Below are 18,502 nucleotides of genomic sequence, written 5' to 3' on the forward strand. Positions count from 1 at the left end.
TGATAAACTCTACTTACGTTTCATGTCTTGTTGACCTGTGGTATGTGAATATTCATATGAAAAATCGACCAACCAAATCCCACCGTTTAAGTATTCTTTCTAAAATATAATATGTAAGTCTCTTACCATAATTTTGTTTAAAGAATTTATTTTGTCCCCATGTTTTGAAGACTTTTGTTAAGTAATTATCCATAAGGAGCTTTGGCTTCGCAGTTTAAACGTATAATTATTAACTGTCAGTAGATTTGTTACGGTATAATTCATATATCGATCGTTCCGAATGTGTCACGTTACTGACACGGATTTACCAACTGTGTTTTGTTTTGTTGACTAAAAGGTCACCTGGAAATGATACACAGTTTGACCTATCAGATCGTAGAATAACGAAGGGTTCACTCTTCACTTAAGTGAGGGTACTGCCGCCTCAGATACCAACCCAAATATAATGTAACACTAATATTCAACGTCCACTTGGACTAGACTTCTTCGAGTCGAGAATAAGTGATATTTTATTAGCTTCAAACTTTACACGCACTAACTACTAAAAACGACAAAGAAAGAAAGAAGTGTTTTATTTAACGACGCACTCAACACATTTTATTTACGGTTATATGGCGTCAGACATATGGTTAAGGACCACACAGATTTTAAGAGGAAACCCGCTGTTGCCACTATATGGGCTACTCTTCCGATTAGCAGCAAGGGATCTTTTATTTGCGCTTCCTACAGGCAGGATAGCACAAACCATGGCTTTTGTTGAACCAGTTATGGATCACTGGTCGGTGCAAGTGGTTTACACCTACCCACTGAGCCTTGCGGAGCACTCACTCAGGGTTTGGAGTCGGTATCTGGATTAAAAATCCCATGCCTCGACTGGGATCCGAACCAGTACCTACCAGCCTGTAGACCGATGGCCTGCCACGACGCCACCGAGGCCGGTAAACGACAAAGAGTTCAGTATTAAACTTGCATCTTGAAAGGAACAAATAGCATGTTTTAAAATATTGATACATTAAAAATGCAAAATAATTAAATAAATAAATAATAAATAACATTTTGTCACTGAGGGTCATTTCCTCATATGCATCGTCTCATTTCCAGATTCCATAGGAAATCGAGCATACGTGCTTGCCTTGAGAAATATTTACTTTTCAGAAATAACATTAGCGATCAAATTTCAATTTATTTTACTTTTAACAATTTTGGGAATATCATTTTACCTTTTATTCAATAATCATCCATCTATTCATTCATGTATTTACTTACTTACTTACGTTCTCACGCAATATATGTCACGCAAACAGTCGTTCTGTTCGTGTGTCGGTTAGCCAACTTCAAATTTATGAGAATCGCCAATGGGCTAATTGGTGAGCTGTTATATTCAAAAATTATAAGTGGAATTGTAATTTTAGATCGTAGGAATTTTCTTCACGTATTCCAAAACTTAAAAGAGAATTTTTTTTATTTCGTGGCTAAATCAGTTTAAAGTACGTTTTGAATGTAATTGTAGTAGGTAAAAATCACGCGAACTAACTTCCGGTTACCTAATATTTTGAAATATTGTAACCTGAACCAACTTACTTACTTACTTACGATTGCTTGCTTGCATGCTTACTGCAGATGGAGGTTGAAATCAAATATGTCTACTAAATAATTCTGTGAAAGGTAGGCCTATATAATTATACAATCAGTCAAAAATGTATAACTCGACTAAGAGATTAAGAGCAAGGACTGAATTTTTCCTTTAAAAATGTCAGTCCCTCTACCCCCCCCCCCCCCCCCCCCCCCCCCCCCCCCCCCCCCCCCCCCCCCCCCCCCCCCCCCCCCCCCCCCCCAACGACCACCATCACATACGCGCTTATGCTATCAGTAATTACTAAAGCGTACAATAAGTAGTCGTTATGCAATCGCTTATCATTGCCGCGGTAATGCAAGAGGCGTGTCATGGAATTTCTATCCAGTTTTATTTTCGTATGCTTGTTTTAATTTTACTTTTACACAATATTCTTATATTTTAAAGTTGTCTCCTTTGTTTCTTTGTTCTGGCTGCAGCACTAAAGATGTAAACCCAAACATGTATACTGAGACACATTTTTTTAGCAAAGTGTTTCTACTGTATTGTACTTTATAAATACAAGCTACATACACTGACGTGACAAATAAGCATTTCATTTTGTTTTGAGACTCTCCTGTCACTTATACTGATAAATGATGCGTCAGTTAAATCCAGTGTATGATTTCTCTGTGTAAGTCTACCAAATTGCTAAATTGCTAAACTTTTTTGTGTTAGTATATTTAGTTTCTGTCATGGAAGCTACCAGGTAGTGTTGCGAGTCAAATACCATGTAGAACTAGGTCTTGTTCCGTGTCGGGAAGGACAGACAGCGGATTGGTAGTTGGGCAAGGTGCCATGCCAGTAAGAGTAGGCTTGGGACGAGTAATTTGGCAGTTCTCAGAACGTATACCTTGCTGCAATATTTACCACTTTCAGTAGAAGCCTTTCGTAACTAGCGTCTCGGCCAGAAACAGCTCTGTATGTTAGACATTATATACTGAACCAGGTTATTATTTTTAGCCGTATATACGTAAACATACGCAGAGGAGCATCAACAAACATTTATGAATTATGGAGTGCCAGCGGGTAAAGCATAAACAACGTTTAAATACTTGATATTAGAGCTTTTTTAAAATAGTGATTAGCCGGTGTATACTGCAGCAAGGTTGATCAAAGTCCTTCTGTACCAGAGTACAGACATATATATACATACATACATACATACATACATACATACATACATACATACACACATACATATACAGTGTGTGTGTCAATTGGTATCGTTCTGCTATTTGTTGCTTATACACCTGGGACCAATGTTTTTAAATCGTAAACTTAGTTTTGCACGAAAACGTAATATATCTAAGTCCAAACCCCAGTTCGTAATACTTTTAACAGTTCAAATAACATACATTGATTTTTTTGAATTTTTTTTTTGTTCGTCCGTAATGATATCATTTTCTACCTAAAACAAATGTCAATGACAAATAAATCTACAACAAGCATCACAGTAACAAACGTAAACTTACGATGTTTTGTAAAATTGGATCCTGCATCCCAACACAGTAATTGTTTTTTGTTTTTTAGGTTCTGTGTAATGTTCAAGCACGCTGTCTTGTGCATAAACTTCAGCTATCTGGGTTAATAGTTGTTCAAAGTATTCAGTGGAAAAGATAGATACTATCTTACGAGTTGTTGAAGGGTGTATTTAACAAGCGAAAGCGAGTTGAATACTTTCACCGACCTCGGCGGTATCGTGGTTAAGCTATCGGACATAAGGCACAAGACACTGGAATATATTCGATTAGTGACCCTCATACCTGAGTACTGTCTCATGTTGAGGTTATATGAGTGGCAGTATTACACTTGCACAGCTGTTATCAGTTAGTACTAAAACAAGTAACTTCAAATCAATGGCTTATTTAAATACCACAAACGATAACCCACTTGTAAACATTTTGAAAGACATTTAAGAATTTTATTACTGTTTAATAAGGAACTATTTCTTATACCGGATTACATTAATCTGCTACAACAAGTAACGACATGACAAATGGTGGTGTGAGGCCTTAAACGTATTTTTCCTCGTGCTTGTAGTTTAACTTATGGATTAAAGAGCTGTCAATTTCATGTGAACTTATACGTCACATAGCACTCAATGTCGATTGTGTTGGGGGTTGGGTTTGTTTGGGGGGTTTTTGTTGGTTTTTTGTGTGTTTTTTTCATTGAATGGTATGGCTATGGCGATCGGGCCATCACCTAGGAGCAGTCAGTCGTATGTCTTAACTCAATATCACATAAATCAGGGGTTTACCTAGAGGTATATAGCGTAGCGGACTGCTACGCCTTAAGTGTGTAAGTAAGCGTTTTGACATCGTGTAAGCGCCTTAAATCAATTATGTGTTACTTGTTTGTGTTTTCATAAACAACGAATGGTGTTCTCGCCTCTCCATAGTGACTTGGTGGCAGCCGGTACCGAGATGCTAGATCAGAGCCTACCAGTGTTAAAGCCGGAAGGAAAGGAAAGGAATATTTGCTAAACGACAAACCTACACCTTTTAAACTACACCTATTTGGTGTCTAATATATAGGGTGAATTTGACATTTGGTCGAGCAGGAAAGAGAGGAAATCTGTTGGCTAGCTACCACTGAAAGCAGCAAGGAATCTTTAATATGCACCATCCCATAGAAGGAACATTTCATACCTAGTGCACCATGACTGGTATTTCAAAGGCCGTGGTATGTGTTATCCTGTGTGGGATGGTGCATATAAAAGATCCCTTGCTGCTAATCGAAAAGAGTAGCCCATGAAGTGGCGACAGCGGGTTTCCTCTCTCAATATCTGTGTGGTCCTTAACCATGTGTCCGACGCTATATAGCCATTATACTGTTTATATCATGTTATACTCTTTATAGCATGTTATATTGTTTATATCATGTTATACTGTTTATAGCATGTTATACTGTTTATAGTATGTTATACTGAGTATAGTATATTGTTGTTGTTTTTCTTCATCGCATGGAGTTGCATTGCGACACACTGAATCTATCGGTCATGTGCGTCATTGTTGCTATGGTTACCAAACTCCATACAAAGCTGTTAATCCACTATAATTACTTAGATCAGGACAGCTCTGTTAGTATTCCTAGTAGGTTCAAAACAGTGCTGTAGCAAGACTGATCGTTCTGATCAAATATTTATTGAAATATGTTTTATACTAACTACTCAGACTAATTCTATAACGACTCAAATTGTTATAAGTGCCCATTCTGTCAGTTAACAAAAAGTTCTCAAAAGGACATATTACTAATAAATTCAGGATCCTCAAGTTTCCTGTGTGTTTTACGTTTACTCTAATGTTACAACTAGTTCTCCGACTCCAGTTGCAAATCAATCTCTTTCTGGTGAGGAATGTGAGATAGAACTATTCTGAAAGCTAAACAAAACACAAATTGGGCTTATGTGTAGTTTGTATTTCGTATAGATTTATATAAATAAATGTTGCAAATAAATTTTGGTTTAGATAACACAAGAACCTAGAACCTTAATATGATACGTTTGATTCTGAATATTTGTCAGTCGGACAGAAATCAGATTTTACTCAGACTTGGTTAAGTCAGTCAGAGTCTCTCTCGCTCTCGCTCTCGCTCTCGCTCTCGCTCTCTGTGTGGAATCGCGTCAGCTGGACCATAATTTATATAAACAAAACCTACTTACTTTGATCCGTGTAAACGAAGGCATACTAGTAAAATGTTTCATAGCGATGAATCACACCGAACTCAGAGATACTATATCAACAACAAGATCTGTCTGGGAAGGATGGAAACCGCTTCTTGTATATCGTACATTCTAAGGTTGAGAGGTATTTTATTAGGTTCTTCTTCTTCTTCTTCTTCTTCTTCTTCTTCTTCTTCTTCTTCTTCTTCTTCTTTTCCTGTTCTTGCTCTTGCTCTTCTTCGTTTGCTGTTGTTGTTGTTGTTGTTGTTGTTGATGTTTTGTTGTTGTTCATGGCTGAAGTACTAGTAGACCAGCAAATGTACTGGTTGACAGTACTGGAGAAAAAAAAAATGTTTTATTTAACGACGCACTCAACACATTTTATTTACGGTTATATGGCGTCAGACATATGGTTAAGGACCACACAGATTTTGAGAGGATTAGCAGCAAGGGATCTTTTATTTGCGCTTCCCACAGGCAGGATAGCACAAACCATGGCCTTTGTTGAACCAGTTATGGATCACTGGTCGGTGCAAGTGGTTTACACCTACCCATTGAGCCTTGCGGAGCACTCACTCAGGGTTTGGAGTCGGTATCTGGATTAAAAATTCCATGCCTCGACTGGGATCCGAACCCAGTATCTACCAGCCTGTAGACCGATGGCCTGCCACGACGCCACCGAGGCCGGTGACAGTACTGGAAGTACACCACACTTTTGGTAGCCAGAAACTGAAGAAAGCTTATTCGTGTTAAACCTGGACGGTATATTTTTTAATGTTTCCGAAACGTTAGTTGTGAAGCTGCCATCTCGAGAGTTTATAGCCATATAGATTACATCATACACACCATTTCTCTTCACTTGATATGCCATTATTTCTTATACTTAACTTATTTAACAAATTTAACTTACATAAAAATGCATTAATACTCAAAACGCGACATGCAAAGCAAACATCTTCGGTTGCGTAGTAGTTACAATGGAGGCACTGGGTTCGCATTCCGGAACCGGCTTCTATCGAAAACGAGTTTTACTGACTCAGTATTGAGGTATAAAGCTACTATACACTATAAAGACTTCTCTCTCACTAACCTCTAACTAACCATTAATTAAACTATACTGTCCTGGACAACTTCTCTCTCACTAACAATTGTCAACTAACTACTAACCTTACTGTCCTTGACAATATCTCTCTCACTATCAACTAACCATTAACTTATACTGTCCTTGACAACATCTCTCTCTCTCACTAACAACTAACCATTAATCTATATTGCCCTTGACAACGTCTCTCTCACTAACCACTAACAACTAACCATTAACCTATACTGTCCTTGACCGACAGTCCAGATGGCTGACATGTGTCCTAAAAAGCGTGCTTGAATGTTATTGGATATAAGCATGGACATTGAAGTAGTTTATTATAAATGTACTCATGTTGGTATTGTGCCTTAGAAAACGATCTTATTAGATGTGGAGGTTTTAATATAACTGGTCTTATAATAATTTCAATTAGAAAAACAAACTTTAACGTTTGCTTGATTTCTCTTATTCTCCAGAACTTTGGCAAGGATTTTTTACATATAATAACCTAAATGCAGATCTTACCTGTAAAGTCATGTTTACTTTTACTTGAGTTTTATCATAATAACATCCTCCAGTGGTAAACGGTTGAGTTAACCCATTACAACGCCAATCGTTTAGTAGCAAATTGAAATTAGGCATCTGGCATCTTGGTCTAATTATTTAGGTGGAATGGATAAAGAGAGGGGTGCATATTGCACGATCGCTGGGCAGATCGAAACATAGACCAGATGACTTAATCTAGGGCGGATCTAGCATTTCTGTGGCTTGTGGATTTGTTTTATTATATTTATCTCCTAATGTTTATGAACGCCCATATCTGCCAATCCAAGATTTTTTTTTTCTACAACCCTGTAAAAAGTACCGGATCCCGTATCAAAAATAAATAAAGAAAGAAAGAAAAGAAAAAAAAGAAAAAGATTCTCAAATTGGCATATATGGTCTTCCGTAAATATCAAAGCAAACGGATGCTTACTTTTCAAAGTAATTACTATGTCAGAATACATATAAAGAAAATGTCACAATGTATCTAAATAAATGTATCACTGTCATGTACAGGCATTAGATAAATGATATACACGTTTTATTTGTATACATAATCAGTATACATAATTGTTATTACTCAGCACCAAAGGTAACAACTCCCAGTCTCTTGGTAATATTTTAGTAATCGGTAGGGTAGATATAATCATCGACAATTGCAGATTCGTCATTTAGTATACGTTAAACTGTGATATCTTGGTTCCGGACATATTCTATAACCGGGGACGGCACATAGCCCAGTGGTAAAGCGTTCACTTGTTGCGCTGTCGGCTTTGGATCGATCTCCGTAGGTGGGCCGATTGGGCTATTTCTCGTTACAGCCAGTACACCACGACTGGTATATCAAAGGTCGTGGATTGTGTTATCCTGTTTGTGGGATGTGCATATAAAAGATCGCTTCTTACTAATGAAAAAAATGTAGCGATAAACATTACCAAATGTTTGACATCCAATAGCTGATGATTAATAAAATAAATGTGCTCTAGTGGTGTCGTTAAACAAAACAAACTTTAACTTTATTCTATAACCGTACCTCTACTTGTAATGATAAAAGACAGAAAAACACATGGAATAGCCTTTCTGTATTTGAATGAAAATCAGTTTCCCAAGCCGGTGGACGGGTAGTCGTGTCACGGGTACGGGTTGTGTGGTGCCAAGCCGGTGGACGGGTAGTCGTGTCACGGGTACGGGTTGTGTGGTGCCAAGCCGGTGGACGGGTAGTCGTGTCACGGGTACGGGTTGTGTGGTGCCAAGCCGGTGGACGGGTAGTCGTGTCACGGGTACGGGTTGTGTGGTGCCAAGCCGGTGGACGGGTAGTCGTGTCACGGGTACGGGTTGTGTGGTGCCAAGCCGGTGGACGGGTAGTCGTGTCACGGGTACGGGTTGTGTGGTGCCAAGCCGGTGGACGGGTAGTCGTGTCACGGATAGGGGTTGTGTGGTGCCAAGCCGGTGGACGGGTAGTCGTGTCACGGGTACGGGTTGTGTGGTGCCAAGCCGGTGGACGGGTAGTCGTGTCACGGGTACGGGTTGTGTGGTGCCAAGCCGGTGGACGGGTAGTCGTGTCACGGGTACGGGTTGTGTGGTGCCAAGCCGGTGGACGGGTAGTCGTGTCACGGATAGGGGTTGTGTGGTGCCAAGCCGGTGGACGGGTAGTCGTGTCACGGGTACGGGTTGTGTGGTGCCAAGCCGGTGGACGGGTAGTCGCGTCACGGGTAGTGGTTGTGTGGTGCCAAGCCGGTGGACGGGTAGTCGCGTCACGGGTAGTGGTTGCGTGGTGCCAAGCCGGTGAACAGGTAGTCGCGTCACGGGTAGTGGTTGCGTGGCGCCAAGCCGGTGGACAGGTAGTCGTGTCACGGGTACGGGTTGTGTGGTGCCAAGCCGGTGGACAGGTAGTCGCGTCACGGGTAGTGGTTGTGTGGTGCCAAGCCGGTGGACGGGTAGTCGCGTCACGGGTAGTGGTTGCGTGGTGCCAAGCCGGTGAACAGGTAGTCGCGTCACGGGTAGTGGTTGCGTGGCGCCAAGCCGGTGGACAGGTAGTCGTGTCACGGGTACGGGTTGTGTGGCGCCAAGCCGGTGGACAGGTAGTCGTGTCACGGGTACGGGTTGTGTGGTGCCAAGCCGGTGGACAGGTAGTCGTGTAACGGGTACGGGTTGTGTGGTGCCAAGCCGGTGTTTGGTGGTGATGTCGGTATGTAGACGGTGCACCATGTGTGTGCCACATTCCTTCTCACGTTTCTTCTACATCTTAACTGCCTTCCTTTGATCAGGGATGTGTTCGCTGTGTGTATATCTATCAGGGGTCTAATTCACAAAGCTCTCTTTGACTCTGCTAGACAACAAAGCATCCTCTTTGCAAGTCGTTTAGCATTGCACTGCTAGATATATCGCAAAGTTGCGAGAGTTTAGTGAATTAAGTCCCAGCTCTCTCATCGCGGGCGTTTTTCACACGAGAGGTGGGCTGAATATAATTCTGGTAGTTTGACAACACTAACGGTGTTTGAGCGAGATGCGGTCACTGGGAACCAACACAAGGGTACTTAGTGATGTCAAAGTACATCTACGGGTGCTTTTCCACTAAGCCGAACACGAACGCGATAGTGCATTCACTTCGAGTTTCACTTCAAAAATTGAGGATTTGTTTTCGCATTTATTATTATGTTTATCATTTAAAAAAGAATAACTTACCCCCCCCCCCCCACACACACACACAAAATATAATAATAATAATAATAATAATAATAATAATAATTAAAGCTACAGTGGTTTTCTTCTCTCTCATACTCTAGACCAACTGTCACGAATTATTGGGGTCACTGAATAGCCGTAACTAACAATGGCTTTGGTGTCACTGAATAGCCGTAACTAACAATGGCTTTGGTGTCACAGAATAGCCGTAACTAACAATGGCTTTGGTGTCACTGAATAGCCGTAACTAACAATGGCTTTGGTGTCACAGAATAGCCGTAACTAACAATGGCTTTGGTGTCACTGAATAGCCGTAACTAACATTGGTTTTGGTGTCACAGAATAGCCGTAACTAACATTGGCTTTGGTGTCACTGAATAGCCGTAACTAACATTGGCTTTGATGTCACTGAATAGCCGTAACTAACATTGGTTTTGGTGTCACTGAATAGCCGTAACTAACATTGGCTTTGATGTTTCTTTCCGTACCTTTTTGTACAAGAAAAAAACACAAAATCTTTGTTATTAAAAAAAAAAAAAAAAAGTTTTTGCACCAAAAAAAAGGAAACCGGTTGAAAAAGGATACAAATAGTGACATCTATGGGCATTTTTCCAATCGTTCGCTCTTGCTTTGCGATTTTGTGCTTGATTTACATAGCAAAATACAAAACGTAAACGCATGGACCCCTTCATGTTTGGTGAATATTGGCAGTCACGGGACAACAGGAAGGGGTCTATGCACTAAGCTACATCTACACTGTAACCACGGTCTAGCACTGATCTCCTGTTTGGTGAATATTGGCAGTCACGGGACAACAGGAAGGGGTCTATGCACTAAGCTACATCTACACTGTAACCATGGTCTAGCACTGATCTCCTGTTTGGTGAATATTGGCAGTCACGGGACAACAGGAAGGGGTCTATGCACTAAGCTACATCTACACTGTAACCATGGTCTAGCACTGAACCCCACCTCCCTCTCAGAACTTCAGACACGGGAGAAGCCTTGGTCGCTACAATAGTTTTAATATATTGAATAGAACATTAACTTTTGTTTTCTTCCTGTAACTCACCATTCTTCGATTTTCAATTTAGGTCAGTGAAAATGTTTTCCTCGAGGGCGATTACGCGTGTTGGGCACTAACAGAGAATTGGGGCATTTTATGTGATCTACATTAGCGACAGCATGTCAAGGATATCGAACTGATGAATGGCTTTTCGCGAGAAGAAAATTGGCATGGATGATCAAATTTAAATCGCTATACTGTTTATAAAGATCATCTGCTCAGTAGTTGTAATGTTGTTCGTCTCTTGTTTAGGTTTTATAATGAGGATTCTACTAAACTGTGGTCAACTTACAATCCACAGCATCATAAGCGTACGAGACAGGGGGACGGGGAGCTAAACCTCAAGTTCGGGTAAAACTAATACAGATATTCTGGCAAAATGTGCTAACCTGAGACCTTGTTACCATGTATTTCCATCACTATAACCTCATAATTAGTTGTAATCCATATAAAAATGCGTAGTAATTCGTTTGCAACTCTATATAGCTGTTTGATAGTAATGCTAATATGTTTAAATGTAGTTATCGAGATTCGGGTATTTTCGTAATTCGGGCAAAAGCCAGCCTGTGCCCCCTACGAAAATGGGAACCCGTACGCCTATGCACATCATTGTCAGAGATAAAATTGTGGTTTGTCTCTTTCAGGTGATGAATGCTTCTCCCACAACTTGTTTCCCACGGAGGAAGAGATGCGGGTTGGAAATCATCGGGACAGTCAGTACATGGGCAACCTGGGTAAGAGACGCGGTCAGTACACATGGGGCAGGACGTAGCCCAGTGGTAAAGCGTTCGCTTCATTCGCGGTTGGTTTGGGATCGATCCTCGTTGGTGGGCCCATTGGGCTATTTCTCGTCCCAGCCAGTACACCACGACTGGTATATCAAAGGATGTGGTATGTGCTATCCTGCTTGTGGGGTGGTGCATATAAAAAAATCCCTTGCTACTAATGGAAAAATGTAACGGGTTTCCTCTCTAATTTCCAAATGTTTGATATCCAATAGCCAATGATTAATAAATCAATGTACTCTAGTGGTGTCGTTAAACAAGACAAACTTTAACAATCAGTGCACAACCAGTTGCTCAAATCATGACAAGTTTGTTTGTTTGTTTAACGACACCACTAGAGCACATTGATTTATTAATCATCGGCTATTGGATGTGAAACTTTGGTAATTCTGACATATGGTGTTAGAGAGGAAACTCGCTACATTTTCCATTAGTAACAAGGAATATTTTACATGCGCCATCCCACAGACAAGATAGCACATAGCATCGTCTTTGATATACCAGTCGTGGTGGACTGGCTGGGACGATGGGAATCGATCCCTGACCGACCGCGTATCAAGCGAGCGTTTTACCACTGGCTACGTCCCGCCCCAAATGATGACAAATGTCTAGAAAATGAATATTTATTTCACGACACCTCAGCACATTATAAACTATGGCTATATATTGGTGGCTTGGTCTATAGAACGTGTACTACTTGGGAGCCCGTTGCCGCCACATAGGCTAGCCTTACCAAATAACAGCAACGTATTTGTATACACCTTACTCATTGCAGGACAGCACATACTACGATGAATGTTGTAAACAGTGGTGTTGTTCCGGTTGGAACTGGGGGGAAACTACACACTGAGTCCACCGTGGACGATCCATTCTACGCCAGAATGCTCGTTACGCGATCGCTACACCTTTCCGAGTTCTGTCCCGCATTTCAGTTCTACAATCTCTTTGAATCTCCTTAAATTTTGTTCCATTGAGCGGAATGTAGCCCAGTGGTAAAGCGCTCGTTTGATGCGAGGTCAATTTAGGCTTATTTCTTGTTCTAGCCAGTTCTCCGCAATTGGTGTATGTATCTGGGGGGTGCTTATAAACGACCCATGCTGCTAATCGAAAAGAGTATTTTATGCTGTGGTGGCAGCGGGTTTCCACTCTCATTATTTGTGTTGTTCTTAGTCATATGTCGCTAAATAAATTATGCATTCATTAATTCATCCATTGGTGTGTGTTTTTTGGTGGGGGGGTGGGGTTTTTTTTTGGGGGGGTGTCTTGCATCCACCATGGATGCTTAGAAATAAATATTTGTTTTTTTGTTGTACAGTGTACCGATTGTCTACACATTCTCACCACTGTACGTTAACCAAAATAGGTGATTTAGAATAATATGTTGTATATTTTTGTAACTGAGTGAAAAACCCATCTGTTTTCAAAATAATAATCAGGTACGATTAACACGTGGTAATGTTTAACATACTTGTTCCAGGCATTAACGGAAGGCTAATAGCCAAAGTATTTGATGTTACGCGTTGTGTTCGTATGTTTATAATGAGAAAACAATAACAATGTTATTTATCACTGATGAACGTTCGTAGTTATTGTATCTAGTTGGAGTCCAAGCACGCTGTCCTGTGGGTTTTTTTCGACTGTTCGACGTGCGATTTCAGGACAGACATCGGTGGATAATGGTGGTTCCTAGCAACCGTTAAATCAGCTATATTAACAATGTTTATGTTATCATTCTTGTCAAGGGCGGGATGTAACTCAGTGATAGTCAAAAGTTTGTTTTGCTTAACGACGCCACTAGAGCACATTGATTTATTAATTATCAGCTATTGAATGTTAAACGCTTTATTTTAAAGAAAAGCCGCTACATTTTCCCGTTAGCAATAAGGGGTCTTTTTATGCACCATCCCACATACAGGATAGTATATACCACGGCCTTTGATATACCAGCCGTGGGGCACTGGTTGGAACGGGGAGAAACCCAATCGGAGAATGGTCCATGGAGACGGTTTGATACTGCAATGCAAGCACCTCAGACGAGCGCTATATCGACTGAGCTAAAGCTCGTTATTAATGTTTGTAGCGGTTATTTTTCATTTTACTTAGTAATATATATTTTTGTCATGGGTACTAAATTAGTGCATGGTAAAGTCCGGTTTGGGCTTCTAGGAACAGGGCGGGATGTAGCCCAGTGGTAAAATGCTTGCTTGATGCGCGGTCGGTCTGGGATCGATCCCCGTCGGTGGGCCAGTTGGGCTATTTCTCGCTCCAGCCATTGCACGACGACTGGCATATCAAAGACCGGGGTATGTACTACCCTGTCTGAGATGGTCCATATAAAAGATCCCTTGCTGCTAATCGAAAAGAGTAGCCCATAAAGTGGCAACAGCAGGTTTTCTCTCTCAGTACCCCCTGCGCGTGCTGTAACCTCACCGTGGTGCAGGGGTGTAACATTCTCTTTGAGAATGGCCAATACAGCACAAATTAAAATTTTGATTAATAGTCAGTATCTATCTGTGATATTTGTATTTTTTGCACAGTTCTTTACACTGTTTTTATTTAAATCTTGAATTTTTATATTGATGTTGATCATCACCTTATTTGTTTGCATTACCATAGTTTGACACCCAATAGCCGATGTATTTTTCGTGCTGGGGTGTCGTTAAACATTCATTCATTCTCTCTCAATATGTCTGACGCCATATAACCGTAAATAAAATATGTTGAGTGTGTCGTTAAATAAAACATTTCCTTCCTTCTACAAACATTAGGACTTCACGACAGCACACACCTAGCATGTTTATACAGACACTGATATTCTAAACAGGAAAACATTCTTGATATGTAGTTTTAGTCCTCGAAAAGGATCTGCCTGTGGTAAGCATGTTACAATAGCGACAATCTCAGGACAGTCCCTTTAAGAGTAGCTTGTGTGACGGCGGCGGGTTCTCTCGCTGTCTAGACCACGTTTGAAAACAGTCATGTGTTAGGTACCAAATAATCATAGTTTAATAATCATAGTTTAAGATATACACCTGTTCTTTCAGTGGCGCCAGTTGTCTTGGATACTACGTCCGTTAACAACGTCTTCCTTCATAAAAATCTTGTTGAGTTACATCCCTTGTAGATATGCATGCTTTTTGGTTATGCATCGTTTTGCAGATTTACCATAGTCTGACACCCAGTAGCCGATGTATTTTTCATAATGGGGCGTCGTTAAACATTCATTAATTCATTCGTTTTGAAGATAGTATCAGACAAATATTATTATTTTTTGCTGTGAATGGCAAATCTTCTTGCGTTTGACAAACAACAGGTTTAAGTGTTGTTTTTGTTATATTATGCACAACTAGGTTATAAATCGAATATTTATTAAAATCGTGTTCTGCACCGCATGTATAATTACTTTTCATGTAAATGTTCAGTAACAATATTTGCCATCACTGAATAAACTAGTTCCGTGTTCGTGTCATATAATGCCATTAGTGTAAAATGTGAGGTCTGTTATAATCACGATGTCTTGCCAAGTGTTACAGTGCTGCTTGCATGGGTAGTATACTACCTAATGCTTTTTACATTAATGGCTGGCAATAATAAATAATTATTGTAACCGCCGATCTATACACCTCAGCAAAAGTTAAGCACAACTCGATTTCCCCCCAGATTTGTTTTATTTGTATGATCAAATGGAGTTAAATCACTGTGTATGATTCAGATATCGAATCGGAAAAGTGTACAGCTATGTTGACTAGCCACAAAAAGGAATACACATTTAAAAGATTAATTTGTTTTATTCAAATGGTTTTTCAAGAGGTATTAATTAATTTTATTTTACAACAAGGATTAGGTATGCCCATGGACTAAAAACCACTAGTGTGAGTGTCACACAACCAGCTGGAGGTGTCAGTCTGTATACTATTAGACTGTACATACTCTGATGTGGTCACAGTGCCACCAGTACTTCGTGAATCCACCACGTGGACTGAGAACTACTAATGTGAGTGTCATATTAACAGCTGGAGGTGTCAGTCTGATACTAGTACACTGTACATACTCTGGTGTGGTAACAGTGCCACCAGTACTTCGTGAATCCACCACGTGGACTGAGAACTACTAATGTGAGTGTCATATTAACAGCTGGCGGTGTCAGTCTGTATACTAGTACACTGTACATACTCTGGTGTGGTAACAGTGCCACCAGTACTTCGTGAATCCACCACGTGGACTGAGAACTACTAATGTGAGTGTCATATTAACAGCTGGCGGTGTCAGTCTGTATACTAGTACACTGTACATACTCTGATGTGGTAACAGTGCCACCAGTACTTCGTGAATCCACCACGTGGACTGAGAACTACTGGCGTGAGTGTCGCACTAACAGCTGGAGGTGTCAGTTGCACGGATGGCGCCTCCTCGCACTCACAATGAATCACCTGTTTTGTAATAAGAGGATTCTCTGCCAATCCTCGCTATGTGTTTGTGTAAATTCTTCCACATTCTGGATTGACGGAGTCTATATTTAACACATTGACTTAAAATGTTGCACAGATATTCAGCTAGGTTATACTCTTAGAGAGGAAACCCGCTACATTTTTCCATTGTGTGGATGTGGGTAATGTTTGGCGTGCTTCCATCAGAGAACTGTTCAAGCATGCCTGTCGTGGGCACAACCGTTGACTTCGCCAGAGAGTTCTGTCCATGACAGGATTTTTCTATTAGTAGCAAGGGATCTTTTATATTCACCATCCCAGACAGCATAGCACATACCACAGACTTTGATATACCAGTCGTGGTGCACCGGCTGGAACGAGAAATAGTCCAATGAGCCCACCGACGGCTATCGATCACAAACCGACCGCGCATCAAGCGAGCGCTTTACCACTGGGCTACGTCCAGCCCTGGGCGGAATCTAGCCAAGTCGGTAGAGCACTCGCATTGGATTTTCCCCCGTTCGAACCAGTTCCCCACGACTGGTATACCAAAGGCCGTGGTATGTGTTATGCTGTTTGTGGGAAAGTGCATATAAAAGATTTAGCGGGTTACCTCTAAGACCACGTGTCAAAATTACTAATTACATTCAATAGCCGATGATTAATAAATATATATGTGTGCTCTAGTCGTGTTTGAGTGTTGCTTAACTTTTATTGAGGTGTATATTTATCCGAAAGCTCGCCTCATGGGAATTCTCGATGGTATTGTATGGTTATTGGTGGACGATGATTATAAATCAAAAACCTTCAGTTTGTTAATGACATATGATTTGAGAAACACCCATGATGCCATTGTCGGTGCTTAATCGGTGTCGAGGGTCCAATAATCAGTGAGCTGTCATTTAGCTCGTGATGTTTTAATGTTCCTATAAACTATTAGCGCCCTGCCCTAGTGATGGCGCTACTCTCTGTCACAAGCAACCTACACTTTGGCTCTATTACTCGCTGCTATTATGGCCAGAATAGACGACAGGGGGGCAACTTAATCAGTCTTATGGCTTATGGTGTTTTTCTGGTTTTGATATAATTTAGGTTATATATGATTGAGGTTACATTCTCATGATGATTGTGATTTCGGAGTAGTATTCTTTAAATAAATGGGGTAGGGTGGGGTTTTTTTACATTTGGGAGAGGGTATTCTCTCAGTAGATCTAATGATAATTACTACTGTTTCGGAGCAGGTTTTTTAAATAAGTAGTTCTATTTAAAATGTCTAGTAATTGTGAGAATGTATTCTTTAAGTAGATCTATTTGTAATTACTAGTATTTGGGAGTGGGTATTCTTAATAAGTAGTTATATCCATAATTATTAGTATTTCTATTTGTAATTACTAGTATTTGGGAGTGGGTATTCTTAATAAGTAGTTATATCCATAATTATTAGTATTTCTATTTGTAATTATTTGACATGGTATTTCTTTAGGTAAATCTTCTTTATCCAGCATGATGGGGGTTAAATTAATAAATAGTGTGTGAATGATAGCAAATTGATTCTTTCTGAACTGTCGAGAAGCTGTTTATAAATTTAATCAAATCTGATTTTTTGACATAGGAGTCACTAGGCATAAAATATGTTTTTGTTTATATATCATGGAATATTTTTAATTACATGGTCGCCGATGGAAAGCGAACGTTTTGTGTTCCACACATTTAACTAACTCGTGTTGGACAAGTAATGGTAATCAAATATCAATTACTTTACTGGTTGTCATGAGAATGATCTACACTCGACTCGTGTGTCTTCTATGCCAAGTAGACCGGCCTCGGTGGCGTCGTGGTTAGGCCATCGGTCTACAGGCTGGTAGGTACTGGGTTCGGATCCCAGTCGAGGCATGGGATTTATAATCCAGATACCGACTCTAAACCCTGAGTGAGTGCTCCGCAAGGCTCAATGGGTAGGTGCAAAACCACTTGCACCGACCAGTGATCCATAACTGGTTCAACAAAGGCCATGGTTTGTGCTATCCTGCCTGTTGGAAGCGCAAATAAAAGATCCCTTGCTGCTAATCGGAAAGAGTAGCCCATGAAGTGGCGTCAGCGGGGTTCCTCTCAAAATCTGTGTGGTACTTAACCATATGTCTGACGCCATATAACCGTAAATAAAATGTGTTGAGTGCGTCGTTAAAATAAAACATTTCTTTTCTATGCCAAGTAGTTCAAGTTCATCTGTGTATCACAGCAACTGAATTAACTGTTTATGTTTGATACAATCAAACTACTTTCCATAAGATCCATACGACTGTTAGTTATTGCTATGGCGTATGTTTACGTTGATTGTGTCCACCTTCAATGGGTATTTTCGGTAACAATTGGTTTTGCCTAGCTTTCCTTTGACGTATAGTTCAATACATGGAACACATAACTGACTGAGGACTCGCGTGTTACTGGGATTGCCATATGCGAAAATTCGCACCAGGAAATTGTGCTGTCCACTTGGCATTATTACGTACTCACTGGGCGTCAGAGTCACCAATTCTGACCCATTACCAGGCAGCTGTTTTTGTAATGATCGAAGTAAGCGATCGTCGATCGTTAAACACCCAAAGTTTACTTCTTCCCTTCAGTTCTTCGTGAGGCTG

At 40.5% G+C, this 18,502-nt stretch overlaps 1 protein-coding gene across 1 annotated transcript in view; it reads left to right on the forward strand.

Moving 5' to 3' along the window:
• LOC121379038 (epithelial membrane protein 2-like) overlaps positions 1-18,502 on the forward strand; it is a 60,169-nt gene that overhangs the window by 26,868 nt on the left and 14,799 nt on the right. The window contains exon 2 of the mRNA XM_041507481.1: positions 11,296-11,385. Coding sequence (XP_041363415.1) covers positions 11,296-11,385 — 90 coding nt within the window. The remainder of the gene's footprint in view (positions 1-11,295; positions 11,386-18,502) is intronic.

This window comes from Gigantopelta aegis, chromosome 8 (assembly GCF_016097555.1).
Source record: "Gigantopelta aegis isolate Gae_Host chromosome 8, Gae_host_genome, whole genome shotgun sequence".
Lineage (NCBI taxonomy): Eukaryota > Metazoa > Mollusca > Gastropoda > Neomphalida > Peltospiridae > Gigantopelta > Gigantopelta aegis.